The sequence below is a fragment of the Etheostoma cragini genome, chromosome 12 (assembly GCF_013103735.1).
Source record: "Etheostoma cragini isolate CJK2018 chromosome 12, CSU_Ecrag_1.0, whole genome shotgun sequence".
NCBI classification, from domain to species: Eukaryota; Metazoa; Chordata; class Actinopteri; order Perciformes; family Percidae; genus Etheostoma; species Etheostoma cragini.
The window spans coordinates 8,416,293-8,438,392 of NC_048418.1; the positions used below are offsets into that span (position 1 = coordinate 8,416,293).

The 22,100-nt window shown below is 40.9% G+C and overlaps 1 protein-coding gene across 4 annotated transcripts; it reads left to right on the forward strand.

Moving 5' to 3' along the window:
* The first annotated feature begins 804 nt into the window (after positions 1-804).
* sgip1b (SH3GL interacting endocytic adaptor 1b) lies at positions 805-21,663 on the forward strand. 4 transcript variants are annotated; one of them, XM_034887417.1, is made up of 24 exons: positions 805-1,238; positions 7,318-7,381; positions 7,729-7,777; positions 8,745-8,801; positions 9,123-9,180; positions 10,158-10,333; positions 10,486-10,497; positions 12,345-12,356; positions 12,854-12,878; positions 13,347-13,410; positions 14,114-14,184; positions 14,286-14,360; positions 14,457-14,525; positions 14,618-15,379; positions 17,611-17,732; positions 17,849-17,999; positions 18,154-18,210; positions 18,531-18,642; positions 18,896-19,051; positions 19,188-19,320; positions 19,422-19,624; positions 20,586-20,650; positions 20,910-21,074; positions 21,188-21,663. In XM_034887417.1, the coding sequence occupies exons 1-24, from the start codon at positions 1,229-1,231 to the stop codon at positions 21,208-21,210; spliced, it is 2,691 nt and encodes an 896-aa protein (XP_034743308.1). In that variant the 5' UTR covers positions 805-1,228; the 3' UTR covers positions 21,211-21,663. The 4 variants fall into 4 exon arrangements, with proteins under 4 accessions (XP_034743308.1, XP_034743309.1, XP_034743310.1 ...); XM_034887418.1 differs by having other exon boundaries at positions 7,732-7,777; XM_034887419.1 differs by lacking the exon at positions 18,154-18,210.
* Positions 21,664-22,100: the final 437 nt, after the last annotated feature.

Here is a 22,100-nt window from a genome sequence, read left to right on the forward strand (position 1 = left end):
CTTCAAACCTTGGACTTCTTTTTTTTTTCTCAGAGTAATTTACCTATATCCATGTTGTCATATCTAAATAAGTCAATTACTTTATAATTTGGTATCACTCAGACTTCTGTCTTTGACCTTAGAACATTCCAGCAAGACCTCTATCAAAACTATCATTTCCTTCAAGGGCCTTTTATCAGAGCTTGTATCTGTCGCTCACTCAAGGACAAAATCATGTGGTTCAGTAAGCTGACCAAAAAAATGATGGAATCATTTTTTCTCTTCTGTTATACTTTTTTATAAGTGTATTCATGATTTGACAAAAGGATTTAAGGAGACTTGAGGCCTTTTTTGACAGTGCGGAAACTCTTATTTGTGTCCTGTGTTTGTCTGTGGGTCAGTGATTCAGTCGTGCCACTTTTTGGATTTGTGAATTTTTTTTGGTTCTCATTGTCCTGTTAAGCTCAACACCTAAAAAATAAATACATCAACTACGTTGCATTTCAATGATTGCACAAAAAATGTCCAAAACAAAGACAAATATAGGGAATTCTACTAAGCCCAAAGTGAACCTTTTTTTCTGCTTTCATTGTAAGACATACCTTTCTCAAATAGTGCATTATATTATGTGAGACCTTGTGTATTATGTATGCAGATGGCTGTAGAGTGTCTGCTTGGAGCAAACCAAGAGGTGCTGAAGGCATCAGGGGACAGCGACCACGTGACCATGGTTGCAGGGATTGGTTTAGTGCAGATGTGACATCAGGGAGCCTCCCACTCCCTCCCTCTTCCCTCTTCCCTTCTCTCTCTCTCTCTCTCTCTCTCTCTCTCTCTCTCTCTCTCTCTCTGTGTGTAGCGCTCTGCTTTTTTTCTCCATTGCCTTTCCTCAGCATCCCCCTTCTCAGAGATGGCGTGTGTCGGTGCTGCTCGGGTTGCCGGGGCCTAACGTGCACACAGAAAGAAGACCCCCCCCCCCTCTCTTACCGAGATTTGCTGCATATTCCTCGGGTGTCTCTTCTTACTGTGTCCTCCACCACTGCTGCTGCCTCTCAGCTCTCCGCCCACCCCACCTCCCCGTGCGGGTGTCTGGGAGTTTGGCCCTTGGGGGTGGAGGGAATCAACATCGTGCTTCGCTGGGGAGCTGTGCAGAATTAGCCATGCCCTGCCCAGGGATCCTATGACCGGCTGGGTTTCTACATTCCTGTCCGTGTGCGCACCGGCAGACAACATAGGATGACAATCTGCAGTCATGATGCAAGGTAAATAATCTGTGCTGTGCACTCCTTCTCCTTCTCCTCCTATATTTCCCATGTTTCCTCCTCCTTCTTCGTCCTCCTCGTGCCCTCTTGTGTCCCGCTGGGCCAATAAAGCTGGCGAATCCAGTGATGTGATCTGTCGCACGGTCACTCACAGAGGACCTTTGAGCTAAAATGAGCTACATTCATGACCAGCGCGTGCGCGCGCGTGTGTATGTATGTTTGCTTGTGCACATTATAGCATTTAGATACACAATGTCACAGTCTGAGTCATAAAAATACGTATTTCAGGAGTCCAGTAAGCTACACTTAATTATAACTCTTCTGCTGTTGCTTTCAGTGCGTAATATATCATGGCAATAGGACAAGTAAAGCTTAAACCATCTATTAGTTGGGGCCTCTGTTGCATAAGAATGCTGTACCTAAAGTTAACAGTGGTGGAATGGGGTAAAGTACATTGTAAACTGTGACGGAGGAGCTGAATCTTAGATCTAACCCTTCATGACAGATGCTGGGCCTTTACCATCCATTAATGCCAACGTGGTAAAGGAAGTTAGCTATTATTAGCAAGAGGCTGACAGTCAGCCTACCATGATACTGTACCCAGTTCATGAGCTACACAGCAACACAGATGTCACATGCTTATCATAGCCTTCCTTAACTACACGTGCATAGCTGATTACACAGTATGGTCTGTCAGGTGTAGTAAGTGACCCAGTACATGTTGTGTGGACGCCGTACATGTGCTGCAATAACAGCCCTTTTGTGCATGCAGCATGTGGGTTTATCATCTCTATAAATAATGAAGTGCAATATCTCCAGTACATGGCTTATAATGTCACACAACTTAGACTGTGGGAAATGAGCACCTTCATCTTTGATTATTTGTGCAAATGATCCCTTTTTGAACTGTACAGTTAAATGACTGTGGTGGCTTGACATTGACGTACAAGGTCTATACCGGTGGTTTAGCATCTTTCAGCCCTGTAACTTCAATACTTACATACTGTACTTATATACTAATGCTGACCATTTACAAGAGCATGGCATAAAGTGTTACATTGATATCCTAATTTCCAGTCAGCCTTTTGATGCAGTTAATACCAGGACTGTATGAAAACCAACTTGCCAAAACTTTAAACCTTCTAGAGATTGGCAATTCATTGAAAGGGAGCAGACAAAAAGATGCACAGTGCATCATCAAACCCCATTGTAAAGCCAATTAGAAGGTGAGCTGAGAAATTAGACATCATACAGTATAATATTATTTATGAATTGGAATAAGAGTTCAGGACTGTGTGTGATTACTAACAAACACAAAATGTGGACACAGAGTGTAAATTGTAATTCCCCATTGGCGATCAATTAACAGATTAAAAAAAAATAAAAAATAGTTAGGTGGTGGTAATGTGCCATTTGTTTGCCAGCTGCCAAAGATGAGGTTTAGTTTGTAGATGCTAATAGAAAACTAACACAATGTCAAGGTCAAGTCCGAAATACAGAAAACTGTACTTACAGGTATCTTTAAACATGGAGTTGAAGCGACTTGAGTGCGTTCAACGTGTATCAGCACTGAGCAAATCTATCCTGTACATTGTTCAAAACTAGCCCAACACTGGTTATTTTGCTTTTGTCTTTCTTTTTAAAATCAAACCACTGCTCTATCACTGGCAACTGATGCATGGTGTTGTTTAGCAGGCAGTGTTGCTGTAGGTGTGTAAAGAAGGTTCACACCTATGCACAACTGACAGCCAGCATGGATATCTGACAGCTTGTCTGTTTCAGGAATTTACAAAAACTGTGGGGCACATTCTTTTGAAGCAGTAACAAAAGTACTGTTTTGAGGCATCCTCTCGCTGGTTTGTTCAGATCCACCTGCAACATTTCTTCTGGAGCCGTCAGTCACATCTGGTCGCCTTCATCTGCACATGCAGATGGCTCAGTTGTAAACTCCCTCCACTGATGTAGGCCACCAGATGCAGCTGAATGCTCTGGAACAAATCAAACATCAGTTGCCAGATTTCTTATGGAGCTTTTTGCTAATGAAGGCCACAAGATGTGGCTGAAGTAAATCTAGGAAGTGCACCTTGAGTAAAGAATTTTCTCTTAAAGTAAGAAAATGCTATGTCATGAAAAGGATTGGAGTCCATGTGCCGGCGCCAACTAGCCTGGGAAAACCCTGACGAACTCAAATCGGCAAATTTGAGATTTGCGCTGCAAATTAGTCTGGCCAAGAGCCCACTTAAGCTTATTTCCAGTTTTTCCAAATCGAGGCACCGATCACAACTGTTGAGGCAGGCTTTACACGATGATGATAGCGCGGCGACAGCAAACCAAAGTCACCTACATCAAACGTCAGTTGTCAGTAACACGTCACTAACTTGGAAACTCTGTTAGCAAACTCTAGCCCAAGTGTCACTCCCCAATGGAAGTTGAGTGCAGATTTGAGTCGCGCATGCTCAGATGTAAACGATTTACGGTATAGCGCGTCATACCCAATGAGAGTCGAGTCTGTCGGTACATGATCCGTCCTGCCTGCACGATCCGTTCTGCGCATGTGCAATATCTTCGCGCATACGCGGATGGTATCACGATGAATGCAGATTTACAACACTGCACAATCTGTTCCCATAGACAGTTAAAGAAAGTCTGTTCGCCTCAACCGGAAAGCTAACGTTAGTTTAGCTAACAGATAGTTTTGCTAACCACTAGCTGCGTCAGCATGTAAAAGACCCTCAAAAGTTAAAAATAACTGTTTAAATATATAACAGCTGTTACGTCAGTTCTTCTTTACTTGTGCTCATTTAAAATACAATAACTCAATACTTGTCTTTATTATTAGTGTAAAGTCTTAATTTAGCTGTAGCCTGCTTTTCCCACTGTTTAGTTTGAGTAACGTTTTTTTAGGCTGAATCAAGCTGTCAGCTAGTGGTTAGCCAAATTAGCTTTTAGCTAAACTAACATCGTTAGCTTTCCTACACTTTTCTAATTACAAACAATAATCTGTTATTGTTTGTAGATGGGAATCATTTCAAAAACGTTTTAGCTTGGAAATTAGGATATGCATTTGAAACCCTATTTTGAAAGTGGAATGGTGGTGCTAGAGTAAAGAGTGACGGTGCATCACGTGCATATGCTTTACTGAAAAATAGTCCGCAGTAATGCAAAGTATGTGCCATTTGTATGTGAAATCACCACTATGGTCCATGCAAAGAGTTTAACAGAAATGTGTCCAAACATCTTGTTTCTGATAATTAGATCAAGAAAAAAAGACCCAAACTATATCTACAGCTAATATAATAATTACACCGTTAAATGAGTGGTGTAGGACTCTCCTCAGGCAAATTTTGTAAATGGGTTACAAAAGTGGTCTGTTCCCTCAAGATGTATCATATTGTTCAGCAAGTTTGTCGCTGTAATGTCAGGATTGTCTATTTTTACTTCTTATCACTTAAGACACGTGCCGGTTAGGACTGGACAGAGCTGTCTCCACTGATACAGAGCCACGATGCAGGGATAATCTGTGCTATTGAGCAGCCCAGCTAGCTAGTAATATATCACAGGCCCTGATATGTCCTTCAGCACCTAGGAGAGCTTCATCCCAAGGGAATGGGACTTAGCACTAGTGCAGTTGTCTTAACATTTATAGTTTTAATGAGTCTTATTATCAGGATTTCAATATGAGCCAGTTTGATTTAATTTCCCCCTCAACAATTAAAAACAATCAATCCAGGACTATATTTGGACAAAGTAAACTAAATGAGCCAACACTGCAAAAGTATGTTCCTTTTAAAGACAGCACACACATCACAAAAAGAGGTATTGAGCAAAGAACACAAATGGCAATTAATGGCTTATGGGTAGAAGCAATAAAAAAAATGACAATAAAGTCATTCCTGGAGTCACAATCACAATCACAATCATGCCTTCTTCTGTGTGTAATATAATAAATTCATTAAAAATCCTTTATTCTAGTGGCTAAATTGTTAAAAAAGCCACAATGTTTTGACTAGGGCTTGGTACCAAATTTGATACATTTTTGGCACTGATCAAATTGCCTCCTAAGTGTTGAATATCAAAAAATGCCTCATCATTCAATATGAAATTTCAGTACCTAAGGAGTAAATCTCATCAGCGTTAGTGAGCCAATAAGCATGCAGCATGCTTCTATCAAGATCTAATCATGCTGATTGGCTATCTTAAGTTACATTTTGTATAGGTATGCAGAAAAAACTCTACGTGCTCACATAGTAGGAGCTGAGAAATATATAAAAAGATTTTTGTTGTAATTTCTTTATGTTAAAATGGATGGAACTGTTATCGAAGTCCCAGTATTGGTTTTGACCCCTTTAGGTCTTCATCTGACATTTTAACAACGTCATTGTTGGACTCATATAATATAATCATCATCACTCTGTCTGGTCCCAACCATCTTGGCTGTTCCTGTACAATAATGCTTAAAAAAAGAGTTAAAAAATGACAGCCCTAGGGATGGGAAATCATAACATTTTATTGATACCAATGGCATTATCGATTCTGGTTTTGATCCAAATCATTATTGATTCCTTTAAAGATTCCTGGTAAATTTTCTGTGTGGAAAGAAAACAGCCTCACACAGGTTTTCAGCATCAACACAACTGTTGATTGAGAGAAGATTTGTACAGCATTAGTTTTCATTTAGGTTTTCTTAGTCCAAGAAACCTGTGGCGCTAATAGTATTATAACATAGGATATACCCTCAGTAACTGACATGCTACTTGGTTGGGAAGAAGTCAAACACATGATATTCCTGGATTTTAAGCCCATGTCGTCCCTTACTTCAAATTATCATTTTACAGACTTTAGCAGCACTGTTGTCATCTTTCTTCGTGAAATGAAGCCATACTTTAGACTTTTTCTTCTGCTACACCATGACTCCTACATGTTTCCACCAATGTAGATGCACAAATTTGACGTCATTATTTTGCAGTGCACGATAGAAAAACATGCCGGTGTTCTGACAGTTTGCAGTCTCAGGATGAAATACCAGTAGCTCATCCTGTCAGACTAACCTGATGAACTAAGTCTCCCACTCCTAATGACCTCAGCAAAAAAAAAAACCTTAGCAAAAAAGCATTGTTCAGCAGCTACTCAGGTCTGATATGTGTGAGAAGCAGACGTTTAGCCCACATCAATGGGATTAAAAGTAGAGTAGCTCATTCTTTCAAGTAGAAAATGTCTTTCAGAATGGACTACTACCAAATATAATTGTGGTTAAAAGTAGCTCATTTTGTCAGGTAGGAAATATGCATTGATTAAAGGAATTGATAAGCTTGGAGGCATACGATTCCGACGGCTCAGACTTATGGGAAATGGTTCCCTGTTTGACATGTTTCTGTGTTTGTGTTTTAAGTATTGTTTTTTAACAACTGTGCTATACATTGTATTTTTTCTGAGTTTGTGGATTCACCTTACATACTGTAAGTCAGTGACACCGCAAACCAGGAATAAAAACACAGATGAAGCATTACACTAAAATTCCAACCTTGCAATACTTATGCAGAAAGCTTTAGGGTTTGGGATTTGATTCTTGTCCTTTTTGTTTGTTGTCACAGTCGTCCTGATTTGAGTGCTTTGTGGTGCCAACCGTCAGTGCTGCAGGGGTCTTGGCACCCAGTTTGGCTGACGGTTGCTGCCATAGTAGATCTCTCCTCACTCTCCTTTGAATCTTACTAATGAAGTGGACAAATTGACCTCTGCTCATGTTTTCTTGACATTCTATATAGTCAGAGAGGGGTCACTTAAGGAGATTGTGTCTGCGCTGCTGCATTTTATCTAGAGGCTTTCTTCAGATGGCAGTATGTTTGTGTCCCGAATCAATACATTAATTTATATAAACTTATTATGCTTACTGTATTTACCACTATAGGACATCTTCATCCCCAAGTTACTGTACATGAGCCTGTAGCTCTTGTGTTATTTGCTTTTAAGTGCATTTTAATGACAAGACAGTCAACTTGACAGATAACTATTAGGTGTTATATTAGCGTTACACTAATTCATCACTTCATGATGTTGGTCTCCCTCCCTCTCTCTACACTAGGACTGAAAAAACGAACCAGGAAAGCCCTGGGCTTACGAAAGAGAGACAAGGATGCAGATGCAACGTGAGTTCACTCAGACTTGTAATTAACATGCCAACATTAACAACCACCTAACTCTGAAAGCAGTTTGAAAATTAATCAGTTTGAGAATGTGAATGAATAGGGCTGGGTACAAACCTAAATACCTAAACCTTGACCAAATTGGGTCATTAGCATTGGGTATAAAAACTGTCAAATATTGAACGTCTGATGATAAAGCTCCTGATACACTATTTTAGTTAATGCAGACTAGACTGTTGTACTACTGTTAGTGTTTTGACAGCGGTATTGTAGAAAAATTAAGATTGAATCTGTACCAAACATCATGTTTTGTATTTGCACTAGTTTTATGATTTATTTTTTTGTTCAAGCAGGAGTTCACCTGACAAAGAAGGAGCTGGAAGCAGAAAGAAAGGAAATGTATGTAATGTAAATGTGTGATTTTTCCTCTCTGTTCTCTCTCTTCTTCTCAGAAAAATGAGTAAAAATACAGGGCTGTTTAACAAAGAAACTTATCCAAATACATTGTGTTACAACAGTTATTACTGCCTTTAAAAGATAACTCCTGTTTATTACAAATTGGTTTATATAGTTTTTAGCATCACTTCTATTTCATTATGATGAACTTTGTACTTACTTTGAAATCTGAAAACACCGCAACAGGCTAATGATCTGACAAGTTGTCAACAAGCCAACGTTTAATCTAAACCTCTTCGTTTGGAGGGGAAAAACAAAAGTAAGGCCATCTGAAATGTCGGTAGTAATCCCTCATTGCACAAGAAAACTGTGTGCAAACAACTATGTCAACTATGATAGATCAAAGTTAAAACCAGAAAGTAGAAAAATGAATTGTAATGGATGTTTACAACTGAAAGTTTGAATACAAATTTTACTGTTTGCCTTCACATCGGTGTGTCTGATCTAGGCGGGTCAGAGGGGACAGTTTAGTCTTCCAGTTAGCTCCGCTGGTAGCTAAGCGTATGGGGCTCTGGATACATCACCCCATGTGTTGTTGTAATTGGTTGTATTGTTATCCAGTTGCATGCAGTGTGAGATTTTCAAAAGCACGCTTGTGGCCCCCCTCGAGATGGGCAACTTTCATTACTTGATTCTAGACCCTTAATCTTTCAGATTTGGGCCTGGATTTCCAAGTTACTTATTCTTAGCAATTTGTCACTATTCACTTGGTTATTAGTTTTACCGGCAGAAAAAATGACCAAAACTACAACATTTAAACCAAATTGCAATACACCGGTCTCTTTTGATATTTGTTTCTAATTTATTTATTTATACAAATCATTTTATATTATGTCATTATTTGCAATGACATTTTATTTCCATTTAATTATTCTCCTTTAATTGTGTCTTTTCCCCATTTTGTTACTAGAAAAAGGCCAATGGAGCCCCAAATGGTTTCTATGGGGAGATTGACTGGGACAGATATGTAAGTATGCGAAGCATACTCCTCATTTTTGTTGTTTCTGACCAAGCAGGGACTTTGCAGCTACAATACTTGTACTGTGCTGTGGCTACCGGTGTCACATAACGCTAGTTTTAAAATGACAAATAGAGTGATGGCTGCCTACTTCTGTGAGTGTGCGGGAGCTTCAACCAGGAAGCTTCCCGTCTCAGGCAAGACATCTGTCAAATTTGATCCAAATTTATATTCAGAGCCGTTCACAGGAGAGAGTTTAGTGATGCCTCTGTAGTACCAGTATGTGACCGACTGGAAATGACTGTCACCTTTCTCCTCTCTGTTTTCCAGGCCTCCCCTGATGTGGACGAGGAGGGCTTCAGCCTCCGGCCCGGTGACGAGGGCGATGATATCCTTGCAGTGAAGAGAGGAAGTAGTCTTGGGACTCTTGTGTCGCAAAACTATTGAGCTGTTTGGATGAGTGATTCTCCGCATTAACTAAGCTAAATCAATAGTCCCCCGCCCCCTATCTTGCCATCCCACATGTGTATGTCCCTTAAACTGAAAAAAAGAAAACAGACAGACAGACACATTGCATTCATACTAGTCTATATCCATGACGTTTCACTTCAGGGATTGTTCAGTTCATGCCAAAATTTCCGCCAGATGTCTTTCATTTCAGCTGGATGTCCGCTACCTTCCGCTTTCTTTGTGTCAGATCTCTGCAAGGTAAATCCAGACAGCTAGCTAGACTCTCTGTCCAATCTGAGTTTTCTGTTGCACGATTAAAACAACCTTTGAACGTACACGTTTCACCACAACGAGTTCCTTCCCGAGGCTATTTCACCGAAGTGCCGTTGCTCCATGCGACGCTTAGCACCGCCCAAGATGCTTGTGATTGGTTTAAAGAAATGCCAATAATCCAGAGCATGTTTTTCTCCCATCCCGGAAGGCTGTGTGGAGTAGCCAGACCCTCCTTTGCAGCGCTATGGAGGAAGGTCTGGCAATGCAAGACTACATCCAGACTGACTTTTCAGTTGTCACAGTGTCACAGTGCTCATTAACAGCTGACCCTAAGTTCACTGGTATTTTTAAGTTTCTGCTCCCGCAGGTGTTAGCAGCTATAAGTTTGAAATGGATTCCTAGAGAGCAGGTACTATGGAGACTTCCCCGGAGCAGGATGATTTAGCGGAGACATGGCAGGAGTGTCAGTTACAGCAGGTGTAATATAGTTAACTGGGACACAGCAGACAGAGACACAGAGTTGACGACTCACTCTTCTTTGCAGAGACTTTTTAAATGAATACGTTATCTTTAAATGCTGTAAAACATTGAATTAGCCTCCATCTTTCACATTATTCCACTTCGTCCTTGACGCATGTTCACCAGCTTCCAAAGCAAAGCAGTTTTTCTCCTCCAGCGACTCCGAGGATGACGAGGACAGCAAGAAGAAATTCAAAATTAGGATCAAGCCGCTGGTGCCGGACAGTGCCAAGTGTGTCCCTCCATCTATGGATGAGCTAAAAGCCTCAGTGGGAGGCCTGGCACTCTCTCCATCTCTGGTGAGCGCTGCTGACTAGGACTCTTGTTCTGCCACAAAGTACTGAAGGGAACGCATGCTGCAATTTATAATATGGTAACAGCTTTTGAATTTTGTCTTACACCCCTCTTTGTGTTTATCTTCTCTTCTCATTAATCTGCTGTCATCTTGTAGAAGAGAAGTCCGGTACGTATGCCATTCATCTTCCCATCTGTATCACTACCAACAGTGATCGCATTGGCATTAATTCACTTGGAAATGTGATAGTTCACTTAGAAATTCCCTTTTTTGGCTTCCCCATTTGTCTGCATGTATTTTCTGTCTCACCCTCAGCGTTGGTGTTGTTGATATTTCTGTTTAACTTCCGCTTTAGTTCAACCTGTCTGGCAAAGTGTTTTTGTTACAACAACATTTTAGTGCCTGTGTTAATGCTCTAGGTAACTTGTGATTTTTGACAGTGCTTTTAAATATCCCAAACAGATTAGTTCTGTTGTTAAAATAACTTACTTCCAACTGAGACTTTAGGCTAAGGTTAAGCCCTTCCTGCTACGCAAAGACATCAAAAGAGTCATGCATGCTTTTAGTACGTCCCGATTAGACTACTTTAACTCTTTTCATGTTGGATTGGATCAATCATCCCTTCGTCGGTTACAGTTATTCAAGAACGAAGCAGCTCAACTTTTAACCGGGACCAGAAAACATAACCACATTACACTGGTTTTGGCCACGGTCCACTGGCTTTCTGTTAGTTTCAGGATTGATTGTATTGCTTGTTTTTAAGATTTTAAATGGGTCGTCGCCTTCTAATTTATTGAAGCTTTTACATGTCCAAAAACCTGTCAAAGCACTGTGCTCTTCCAATCAGATGCTCCTCAATGGGACCAGATCCAGGTTAAAAAACAAAGGTGACCGAGCCTTTGCAGTGGCTGCTCCAAACCTCTGCAATGGTTTACCTTTGCATATAAAAGCATCTTGGACCGTTGAAACATTCAAGTCCTTGCTTAACCCATTGTATGGTATTCGGGTCGAATTGACCCATTTCAAGATTTTTATATTTAAGAAGAAGAAGAAGAAAACTTAAGACTTAAGAAGAAAAATTGTACAATTATGCATTCTTTTCTACCTGAAAATCGATGGCCTTAACTTATTTTCTGTGATAAACATGTATTCCTGACTCAATTGACCACTTTTTCCAAGAAAAGAATGATCACATAGTGGATTTAAACATGAATCCTAACCTTATGACTGATTGCATTCCCTTAACATATACAGCATGTTTTCTCAATTGTTTAAAATTGCATATTTGTCAATAGATTATGAAGTAAAATTTTATTTTAGAATTTTTTTTAAAACCCCAAATAAGTCCCGTGTCAATTTGACCCGAGGGATACGAGAGGGTCCCGAAAGTGAAGACAAAATAAGGGTTAAGACCCACTACTACTTGGCTTTCAATTCAAGTTGAGCTTAGACACCTTGACCCTTTTCAACGGTGTTTGGTGTTTTTTGCCCCCAACATCTCCTCACAGCCAGTGCAGCAGTGGTTATGTTTAGTGTTACGGTTAGCTGCATGGAAGGTGACGTTGGAGGCAAAAAACACCAACCTGAGCCTTTTCAACTGTTGATTATTTTGTATTGTGTATTGTATTGTTTGTGTATTCTATCTTTTTTTTTTTTTTTGCTCTTTTAAGCACTTTGGTCAACTAGGGTTGGTTTTTAAACATGCTTATATAAAACTGAACTGAAAGTGAACATAATGCACAGTAAATATAACACACACACAAAGCTCCAGACCTATTGATTTGGTCTATGTGAAGCTTAAATGCCGTGTGACCTGCTACGTGTGTGTTGGTTGTAGGGGATGCTGCGATTGTCCTCATTATCTCAAGGGTGTTATGGCTCATGTTGCATTATTAAGGCTTTGCGGTGCAAGTAAAGAGGTTCGATGTGTGCAGTTTTAGTTGGTGTCCATTTGACTGATTTGTCACTCACTCTCTGACCCAGGTCTGTTCTCTCTTCCTTTTTGCTGGTCTCAGAGACGCAGCCCGGTGAGTTTCTTACACCATCTGCTGGCTGTTTCAAAGCCGACAGTCTGAAGCACAGCTTTCTAATCCCTGCTGCCTGATCCGTTTCAAAGAAAATGCAGTGCAGAAAGTAAAAGTATACACAGCAAAATCAAAATAATACATAGTTTTAAGTCTCAACATTGTTATTTTCCTAAAACAAGTGAGAACAATAATACTGTGGTAACAACAATCTATGCATTTCTATATGTTTACATTGATATAGCTTCTTGATTTGACTGTACTGATTGGCTTTATTAAATTAAAAACATGTATTTGTAAATATATTTATGCCTCAGAATTAATTGCAGATGCTAAAACTTTTGTATGAAGTTCCACTTAACCTTACTGCTTTGTTACTTGTCTTAGAAAAAAAACTAAAATTGAATGGAACAGTGATGTATGATTTTTGTGTTGTACGCTTTTATGATATATAATCTAAATGCTAATTTTATCTTTTGTTTGGATTCTATCTTTTACAGGGACAGATAAAAAGGAATTTATCCTGTAAGTACAACTTTGGCTAACAAATTTTGCCAAAAAGAAATGCTCACACCCTCACAACAACAATGCAAACACGCTGATGGTTAGCATGCAAAATGTGAATCATGTTTATCATCTTATTTTAGCTTGTTAGCATGTTAACGTTAGCACTAAACACAAAGTACCGCTGCGGCTGATGGAAATGTCAGTTTTACATGTGTTGGCCAAAAACAAAAGTATTGGACACACTTCACGGCTCTTTATGAAAAGTTAAGGGATGATCAAAGTGTTTTAAATTCACCCTGAGGGGAACACGACTGTCTGTTTAATAGTTATCCAGATATATTTTAGTCTGGACCAAAGTAGCGGACCAACTGACAGACCAATTTTGCTATTCTTAGAGCGACACCAATAGCTATACATATGTTTTTTGTGATACTAAAAATAAAAACAATTGCAATAGAGCAACAGTTTTTGTTATGTTTCTAATAGGTGAAGAGATTGCCAGACCCAGACGCTCCACCCCCACACCAAGTCCTGCACCTGAGATGCCAAGGTCTGTCACTCTTTTAACAAATATTGACCACTGAATACAACAACAGAATATATTCATTATATGTAATAATATATACATTCAGTCCATGGTCAATACCCCAGTTTTACAGTCTGTAAGTAATTGGTGCTGCTCGAGGTTGAATAAAACAGTGGCTCTCAACCTTATACACACGTGACCCCCCCAGAATTATGAGGTTGGTGTTTGCGACCCCCCCTCCTCCTCTCAAAATAGAAAGAGAGTTGTAAACTGGTTTAATTCTACACACATTCCCCTGCTGATTTTGATTCTGATTTTTGTGAATTCTCTGATCAATAAATACAAAAAAATAATGCTTTGCTTTACTTACCGTTTAGTTTAGTTTTAGCAGCTAGCAACTTGTCTTGTCCAATGTGCTCCTGGCTCTGTGGATTTTTGATACGTTTGTGACTTTTTCTCTCTCCCTGATCTACCTTCAGACCCCTTTCTGTTTTCCAGGACTTCCTGATTAACACATCAAGCTCTAGATATAATATATGTAATGTAACAAACTCACACAGTTATGTAAAAACCACTCCCCAGTCTAGAATATGTTATTTAATTTTTTTTTTTCTGGCAACCCCCGGAAATTATCTTGCGACCCCCTTGAGGGTCCGGCCCCCGGGTTGAGAACCACTGGAATAACCATGAGCAGGAAAAGTTCTTGATCGTATGTCTCCTCTTGCAGTGAGAGGCTGTCGCAGAACGTTCCTGCCTTTTTTGGGCTGCCTTCAGAGACAAAATATGCCAGATATGATGGTCTGTTTGCTATCGATATTACATCACATGAATTGATACTAAACACGTCATGTAGCAGGTGCAGTTTACAGACGTGCTGTTTATGTGTTTTCCAATCACAGTGGTCCCAACTGAAGTATGGGGAGAATCAAGACCATGCTCAGAATCACAGCTGAGCAGAAGTTTCCCGACAGGAGGTGAGCTGGCATGAATGAACCTCAGGAACATCAGTACTTATTTGAAATGTTGTACTCTGTAGTGCTAAACAGGCCTGACCCACGCCCTTGTTGCAGCCCCTCCTCCGCTTCCTCCAAAAAACATTCCATCAAGAAGTCATTACGGCTATTCTTCGGACTCTGCTGGTAAATGTAGCTTTAAAAAACTGCATTCTGTTTCAGTCACACAGTTAAATCCCATGAGCTTTCATCTAAATACTACCTCAAATTCTTTGCAGCTGATCTACCCAATGGAAGGGCATCTCGGAGGTCTGCCCCCATCTACCTGAACGTGCTGTCCCCCGCCTCTTACCGAGGCTCCCCGGCCCCTGACCTAGACGACGTGTTCGGCCCCACGGACAGCACCCACACCAGTGAGGAAACGATGTCTCCCAGATGGGTTATTTTCACCAGCAACAGACCGCCGCCGCCTGATGAGCCCGCACCCCCTCCCCCACCGGACTCTCCTCCTCCAGACACGCCCTCGTCCACCCCCTCCACCCCCTGTCTCTCTCCAGGTCCGCCGCCAAATGAGCCCCCGCCTTCGCCTCCTTTGCTTTCTCCCGGGTCTCCTCCTCCTTTCACGCCACCAGAATCCCCCTCTTCCATCGTGCTCGGACCTCCTCCTCCAGATGAACCAGCCCCTCCCCTGCCTCCCGACTTCTCCCCCTCTAGTTCGCCTCCAATATGCTTCGACCACGAGGCGATCGATGAGGAGGTGCTGCAGTTTGCGGAGTACTCTGCGTCCCCTGTCCCCATCAGCCCTGTGCCCCCTCTGCCAGCAGAGCGGAGGTCTCCTCGGCCAGGAGTCACATCACCCCTGGTCCTGGGGTGCATGGGGGGAAAGAGGACTCCAGAGGGAGCATACCTGAGAGATGATATCCCAGATTTTGTGGGTTCACCCAGAGAGCTGACACCGAGCTTCAGGGGCACGCCACCTCCTCTTCCTCCAACCACCTACAGGTCTATTATGTCTTCCCCAGGGCCCTCCTCCGGCAGCAGTGAGTACTCTGGTTTCTTTCTGTGTGTTAACAGGCGTTAGGTTGCCCACACACGCAGTATGATTGGAGATGTGTATTTCAACTTTGGAGTGTCCTTTAGCTTGGTTTTTTGAAAAAGTTAGAATGACGCTGCCATCGGGGCCATTAAATGCGGGTCCTCTGGCCTGTCTGCGATCTGGATACATACAGAACACTCATCCCCATCTCATGAAGAGCTCTTTATATTTGCTGTTTTCTTTTCAGTAGATATAAACATTATTTATGTCTTAATGATTTTTTTGGTAGACACACTTGAAATAAGTATTATTTTGACTAGCTGACTCGTTTACTATGTAGGAAGCTTTATTCAAAACAATTTTAGAAAAGCAACTGCTACAGTGACAACATGAGTAAAATTTTAACATAATATAGCCTGCTCCTTTGACTTTATTCTGAAAAATGCAACATTTATATTTATACAGCTCCAGAAAAAATGACTTCAACAAGTGATGTACCACTTAATTAACTAAGAGTGTAATAAAAATGCTAACTACTGATATTGTAACGTTAAAATGGAAAGAATATGATCATTTGAATAACTTCATTATTAGAGTCATTACATCATGAATAAAAAATGTTTATTTCTTAAGGTAAGAGTTGTTGGTAAATGTAACTAGTAAAGTACTTTGTCACATTTTAAAAATCTTCCATTTTAAGGGGAATCTTAATCTTAATCTTAATCTTAATCTTGGTAAATTAGAGCTACATAACCTTATAAAATCACTGCCCTAAAAGAAATATAGGTAATCTCGAAGTGATGTAGTTCAAGCTATTTTGTAAACATGGATCAAATCTCTATTTCATAAATAAAATCACATGATTACGAACACACTGATTGCGAGTTCAAATACAGTTTTAGGAATGGCTTGTGTATGCTTATTTTAGCTACAACCTGACGGCGTCCTTGTACCTTCCAAACGTATGGACATATGCACAAACCATAGAAAGCAACTGCACCGTTTCCTTTAAAGATGAGGGTGCAGTAAATGCTATTGTGTAATGTAACTTCAGTCCTGCCTGCAATTTCACTAAGACACTATAGTCTGAGCAGAAAGCCAAACTAACCATACCATTTTTGGTTAGTGGAATTGTTTTTACCTATCTGCCAGTCAGAATTTAAAAAATAATAAAGGTAAACATGTTAGTCGTGTGCTAATGTTTCTTACTGACATCTAGTGGTGTGATTGTAAGGTAACAGCCTCTTATGTTCTTAATCCTTAGCGATGTAATTCTGTAAGATACTGTACATACTTCTTTAATGACCTTTAGTAACTTTATCGTGGGGACAGATTCCAAATGATCTTCCTAATTTAAGATACACAGGACATGTTGTTGTTCCAAGGTGACCAATGACAAATAAAGCTCCAGTTATGTTTAAAAACGTGTGTATGTTTAAAAAGTTATTTTAAAGTTAAAAATGATTTACCTACAATTGGTTATTATAGATAGCGGATATCCCTTTATTAATTTACAGGACCCACAGACCCACAACACCTCCAAAAGGCTCAGCAGTGATTGTGTGGCATCCCAGAACCAGACAGACAGCTGCTCTCATTAATTAAGTCTAGAAGTAAGCGGTGAATCTTTTTAATAAATTGTAAAAGGGAAATATGGCAGCTCTTTAAAGCTTCAGTGTGTACTTTTTTTTAGTTGTTAATGAACGTCCGTTACATTTAAGCCATTGCCAAATGAGTTGATACAAAGCTAATCTAGACTTTTAGCTCCACACAACTCTCTCTGTATTTCTTAGTACGGCTATGTTCGGAAAATGGTGTCGTCAGGCGACTTTCGAGCACAGAAAATTGAGTGAAGATAATTACCTCTTCTGATGTCATGTTTTTTTAATCCTCCTCCGTCTCCTCCTTGGATACAAGCAACTACTTGGAGGTGCGGGTGGTGCGCAATCATGGAAGGCTTGTATCATGTTGGACACGCTGACAGTTTTTTTGTCATTACTTAGAATTACTCATGAGGGAAACATAAACTAAACACTATAGCGTAGTTATAAGCGTAGTTAAATCTCCTTGAAGTTTGGTCACACGTTACTGTCTAAAGTATGTTCTGGTAAGGACATGCAGTACTCTCTCTACGAAAGTGACATGAGTGGAAATGTTGCAGCTTATGTTGAATGATAATCTCTCTCACTGTGATCTGAAGGCAGTGCTAACCACAGACACTGGTATGTGCCGCAGGCCCCTCGTCCCCAGCCCGTCCCACCACGCCTCAGTCTCGAGGCAGCCTCGTCCCCCCGCCTCCTCCTCCTCGACCGTCCTCGCGACCAAAGCTGCCCCCAGGGAAACCAATCACAGACCTGGTACATGTGAAGCGTCCTTTCATTTCTCAGTCTCTGTTTGCATTACTCTCCCTTGATGAAATAAAATACTGTGAAAACTGATTATTAATACAATTGTTGTTGTGTGCTGTCTCCAGACTCGGCCCTTCAGTCCTCCAGTTTCAGGCAGCCCCCCACCTTTCGCCCCCCTGGCCCGGGCAGAGAGCTCTTCCTCCATCTCCTCCATTATCTTACAGAGTGCATCGTCCACTCCAACCTTAGGAAGGGACCTTAACATGTCCGCCACAGGTACACTACAAGCAAGTCCTCTTGCTCTTCCTGTGTTTCTTTAGCCTCACATCTCAGTCTGTGTCCATGTTGTCTGTCGCTCATCATCATGTCCTTGTCTCACAGTCTTGTCCCTCTCCACGATTCTCTCCTCCTCATGTTTCTGCTCACTCAGAGGCCTCACAGCCTCTGGTATGGTTTGACCACGGCAGGTTTTATTTAGCTTTTGAAGGTGAGTCAAGCCAGAATGCTACTGTGGTCCCAGCAGTGCATGGGCTGAATGCACCTTCTTTCCTTTTACCTTCTGTCTCTTCCACGGTCATGTTCAATGAGCCAGAATATCGCTACCCATCCAATCCCATTCCCTGCTCACCCACATAGAATCTGGTTTCTAGATGGATTGTTGAGTTTTGCTTTTTTTGGTTTATACTCCCCTATCCTTTGCATATAACCCATAGAGGAACATTTAAGCATATAGGCAAGGAGCAAAGAGTATAGACATAGTGTTAGTGTATTTATGTGTATGTGTGTGTGTCTGTGTGTTTTCAACAGGATGCTCCAGAGGACCCAGTCCGCTCACCATGGGACCCCAGGACACTCTGCCAGTGGCAGCTGCCTTCACAGAAACCATCAATGCCTACTTCAAAGGCGCAGACCCCAGCAAGTAGGCCCACATTTTTCTGTTTTGAGCAGTGGGACCATCACTGATCAGAATGCATTGATGAAATTTTAGAAATGATGGAACATTTTGTTATCAGTAGATAGATGAATAGTCTCTTTTTATATACTGATAAACACATTCTTGGCAGCTACAAACCGACTTTGCATTTCAGTTTTGATGCTAAAGGGATTCTGGCAGTGTGTGTTTTTGTTCCGCATGATCTCTGAGATCTGCCTCTTCACTCCCTCTGTCCCAGATGTGTTGTGAAGATCACAGGGGAGATGGTGCTGTCTTTCCCTGCCGGCATAACCAGGCATTTTGCCAGCCACCCAATTCAACCCATCCTCACCTTTAGCATCAGCAATTACAGCCGACTGGAGCAGATCCTTCCCAATCCACAGCTGTTGTGCTGGTAAGATGAACATTAAAGGCAAACACACACACACACAATTTGTTATCAGACGTATCTAATTATGGTGTACACATGGTTGATGGAGTAACTTAATGTTGAAATTGTCTGAATCAAATATGTACATCTTCTCCCTCAGTGATTCCACAACAGACAGTGTAGACACAAAGGAGTTCTGGGTGAATATGCCAAACTTGATGAGTCATCTGAAAAAAGTGGCTGAACAGAAGCCTCAGGCAACATACTACAACGTGGACATGATCAAATATCAGGTATCAAATATCCATTGGTCCATGTAATTAGCTGATCTAACTATAGTATATATATCTATCCATCCATATATCTTACCGGCTTGTGTTTCCGTGTGTCTCAGGTGTCAGCAGAGGGGATCCAGTCCACTCCTCTGAACCTGGCGGTGAGCTGGCGAGGCGACAGCACCAACACAGACCTTAGAATTGACTACAAATACAACACAGAGGCCATGGCGGCCCCCGTGCCACTACACAACATCCAGTTCCTGGTTCCTGTGGATGGAGGCATGGCCAAACTCCAGGCCATGATCCCCCCCGCTACCTGGTAAGGACTCTTTGCAATTTTGACCACCTCAAGGGGCTCATGTGGAGGGGCTTAATCCAACCTAGAACAATTTCCCAGCCTTTGCTCAAAATTATTGGATTATTAGATGCTATGTTATAAGTTTAAAATGTAAGTTTTCCATTAAAAAATGCCAGACAGAAAACTAGTTCTAAACACTTCTTCAATCAAGTTGTTCTGTAATAACGTGGACATGGACTTAGGGCATTTTGTTCACCTGCCTTGTTTAGTTTGGTTTAACTGAACACTGGAACATTTACCCTCTTGGTGCGGTTTGTTTGGGCAGGTATGAACACACTAATCGCAGTTAGGAGGGGATCTCTGTCCGGTCACAGACAAACTCGATTTTTTTTGTGGTGAGAATGTGATTTGACCCAGCTACCAGTTGAACACTGCAAGTTGGAGCTATACGTCTCCAGTAGTCAGGTCTGCTTTGCAATCTGCGCTGCGGTGGAGAATGCAAACTGTAGCCGCTGTCACTCGCATGTCTGTAGTCAAACCGGCCGCCGAGCCAGCGAAGCAACGTCTTGGCGAGCAGAGCAGACTCAGTAACATTGCTCGCAAAGCAGTATCTGGGAAATGATTTTAATGAAATGAGCCGTTGTGACCACGGAGAGGCGAGGGACGGCTAGCTTGACTGTAGTCAGACATATGCAGTAGTCCAGAACACTGGACTTTCTTTCTGTATTTACTTTTGTGCTCCTGTCCCAGACACATAATAATGGGGAGCAAACGTTCATGTGTTGTAGTAATTTATTTTGTTTACTTTGGGTTTTTCTCTGTAAAAAAGAAACCAAATCAAAGTAAGAATGCTCCAACTTTACAAACTAATCAACTGATTCGGACCAGAGCAAACCATTTATAGGTGTGGAAAATGCCCTTAGGCCTAATTTATCCGGCAGACAACATGTCATCTGTAATGTGGAATTACTTTCTCATAAAGGAATCCAGAGCAGCAGACAATACAGTGGAAAATCCCCAGTCTCTCTCATAGATCTGAAAATGGAGGTAAGCTTTCATTTTATGTGTTTATTCATATTCTTACATCATTTTCTTGTTAAACAGAGAATCAGTCTCATTATATTCTCCCTTATGTCACTGCACTAAACTGAAATGTCAGTCACAGGTGAAAAGTATGTTGGTATTGGCATTGTTTTCGGATTGATTTATATATTCTTTTTCCTGAAATGTTATTATTTCACTACACAAAGTAACAGAAACAGAAACACACACACAAACCTATCAATACTGTATCTGCATCCTACAGGAGTAGGGGCTCTTCTGGGCCGGTTCCAGATGACAGAAGGTCCCTGTAAACCCTCACAGCTGGCAGTCCAGTTCAGCAGTGAGGGATGCACTCTGTCGGGGTGCGACATCCAGCTGGTTGGGACAGGCTACCGGTTATCGCTGATCAAGAAGAGATTTGCTGCAGGTCAGTTTGAGTGTCAGTATTGTATATGACCTCTTCGGTGTAGTCATCTAAATGCACACAGACACTCCACGCTCAACTTCTCTGCTTCTCTGATGTTTCCTTTTACTTCACAGGGAAATATTTGGCGGATAATTAGTGGACCTTTTTTGTGAACGGAACCAAAAGAATCAATGGCTTTTGACTGTGAAGATTATGGATCCATCCCATGTTTAGTGCATTTGAAACTTTCTTGAGCAAACATTTGAATTAATGGTTGAGATTTAAGAGAATAACACAACACAAAAGCAGATGATATTTGAGTTTGTAATATAATTTTCAGTAGACTGACTGCTGCTGAGTTTATGCAAGTAAATACAAATCATTAGTTTTGTGCACTTGGAACACATACGGGCTTAGGTAGAATAATACATAGGGAAGCTCTGATTCTTTGTTCTTGTTTTCATACTTGTGGATTCATAGAGTGATCCAGCCTTATTCATTGCATTCTAACTGGTCGTCATTGCAAATGCACTGTAAAAGATAATGTGAATAGATGATACAATATTAAAACAATCTTAAACAAGGTGTAAAAGACTGGAAATGCAAAAAAGTGTATTATAAAGTTGCTTTGCAGTTGTATTTTAATGAGTTATAGGTTCCATGGTAACATCTGATTTACACTGCCACCTCAAATCAGAGTTTTTTTCCACCATGTGTGTATTTATCGTTGTCTAAGCAGAATGTTACGTTTCTGTGTAGACAACCTTTGAAATGTCACAGCCCAATCTATCAGTCTTGTGATTGAAGGTGACTGGTCAGTTCAAAGTTCAGATGACCTGCAGCGCTGGACTAACAACAGCACTCTTAATCTGAGGGTGCTTTTATATGGAATTATATGTGTGCCTCAATTCGGATCGCATGATGGGAAAAATTGAGCACATGAATTATATTTTGTTGAGAAATTATTATCAAACAACAAATACTTTAATTTAGCAGAGAAAGAATTTTACTTATTTGCCATATGTTAAATTTATATTTAAAAGTTTA

Excerpts from the sequence above, each read along its gene's own strand:
- sgip1b (XM_034887417.1), top strand. Across the intron at positions 18,643-18,895 it reads AAAGGCGCAGACCCCAGCAA|ATGTGTTGTGAAGATCACAG; the intron begins GTAGGCCCACAT and ends CCTCTGTCCCAG. Across the intron at positions 19,321-19,421 it reads TGGACATGATCAAATATCAG|GTGTCAGCAGAGGGGATCCA; the intron begins GTATCAAATATC and ends CGTGTGTCTCAG.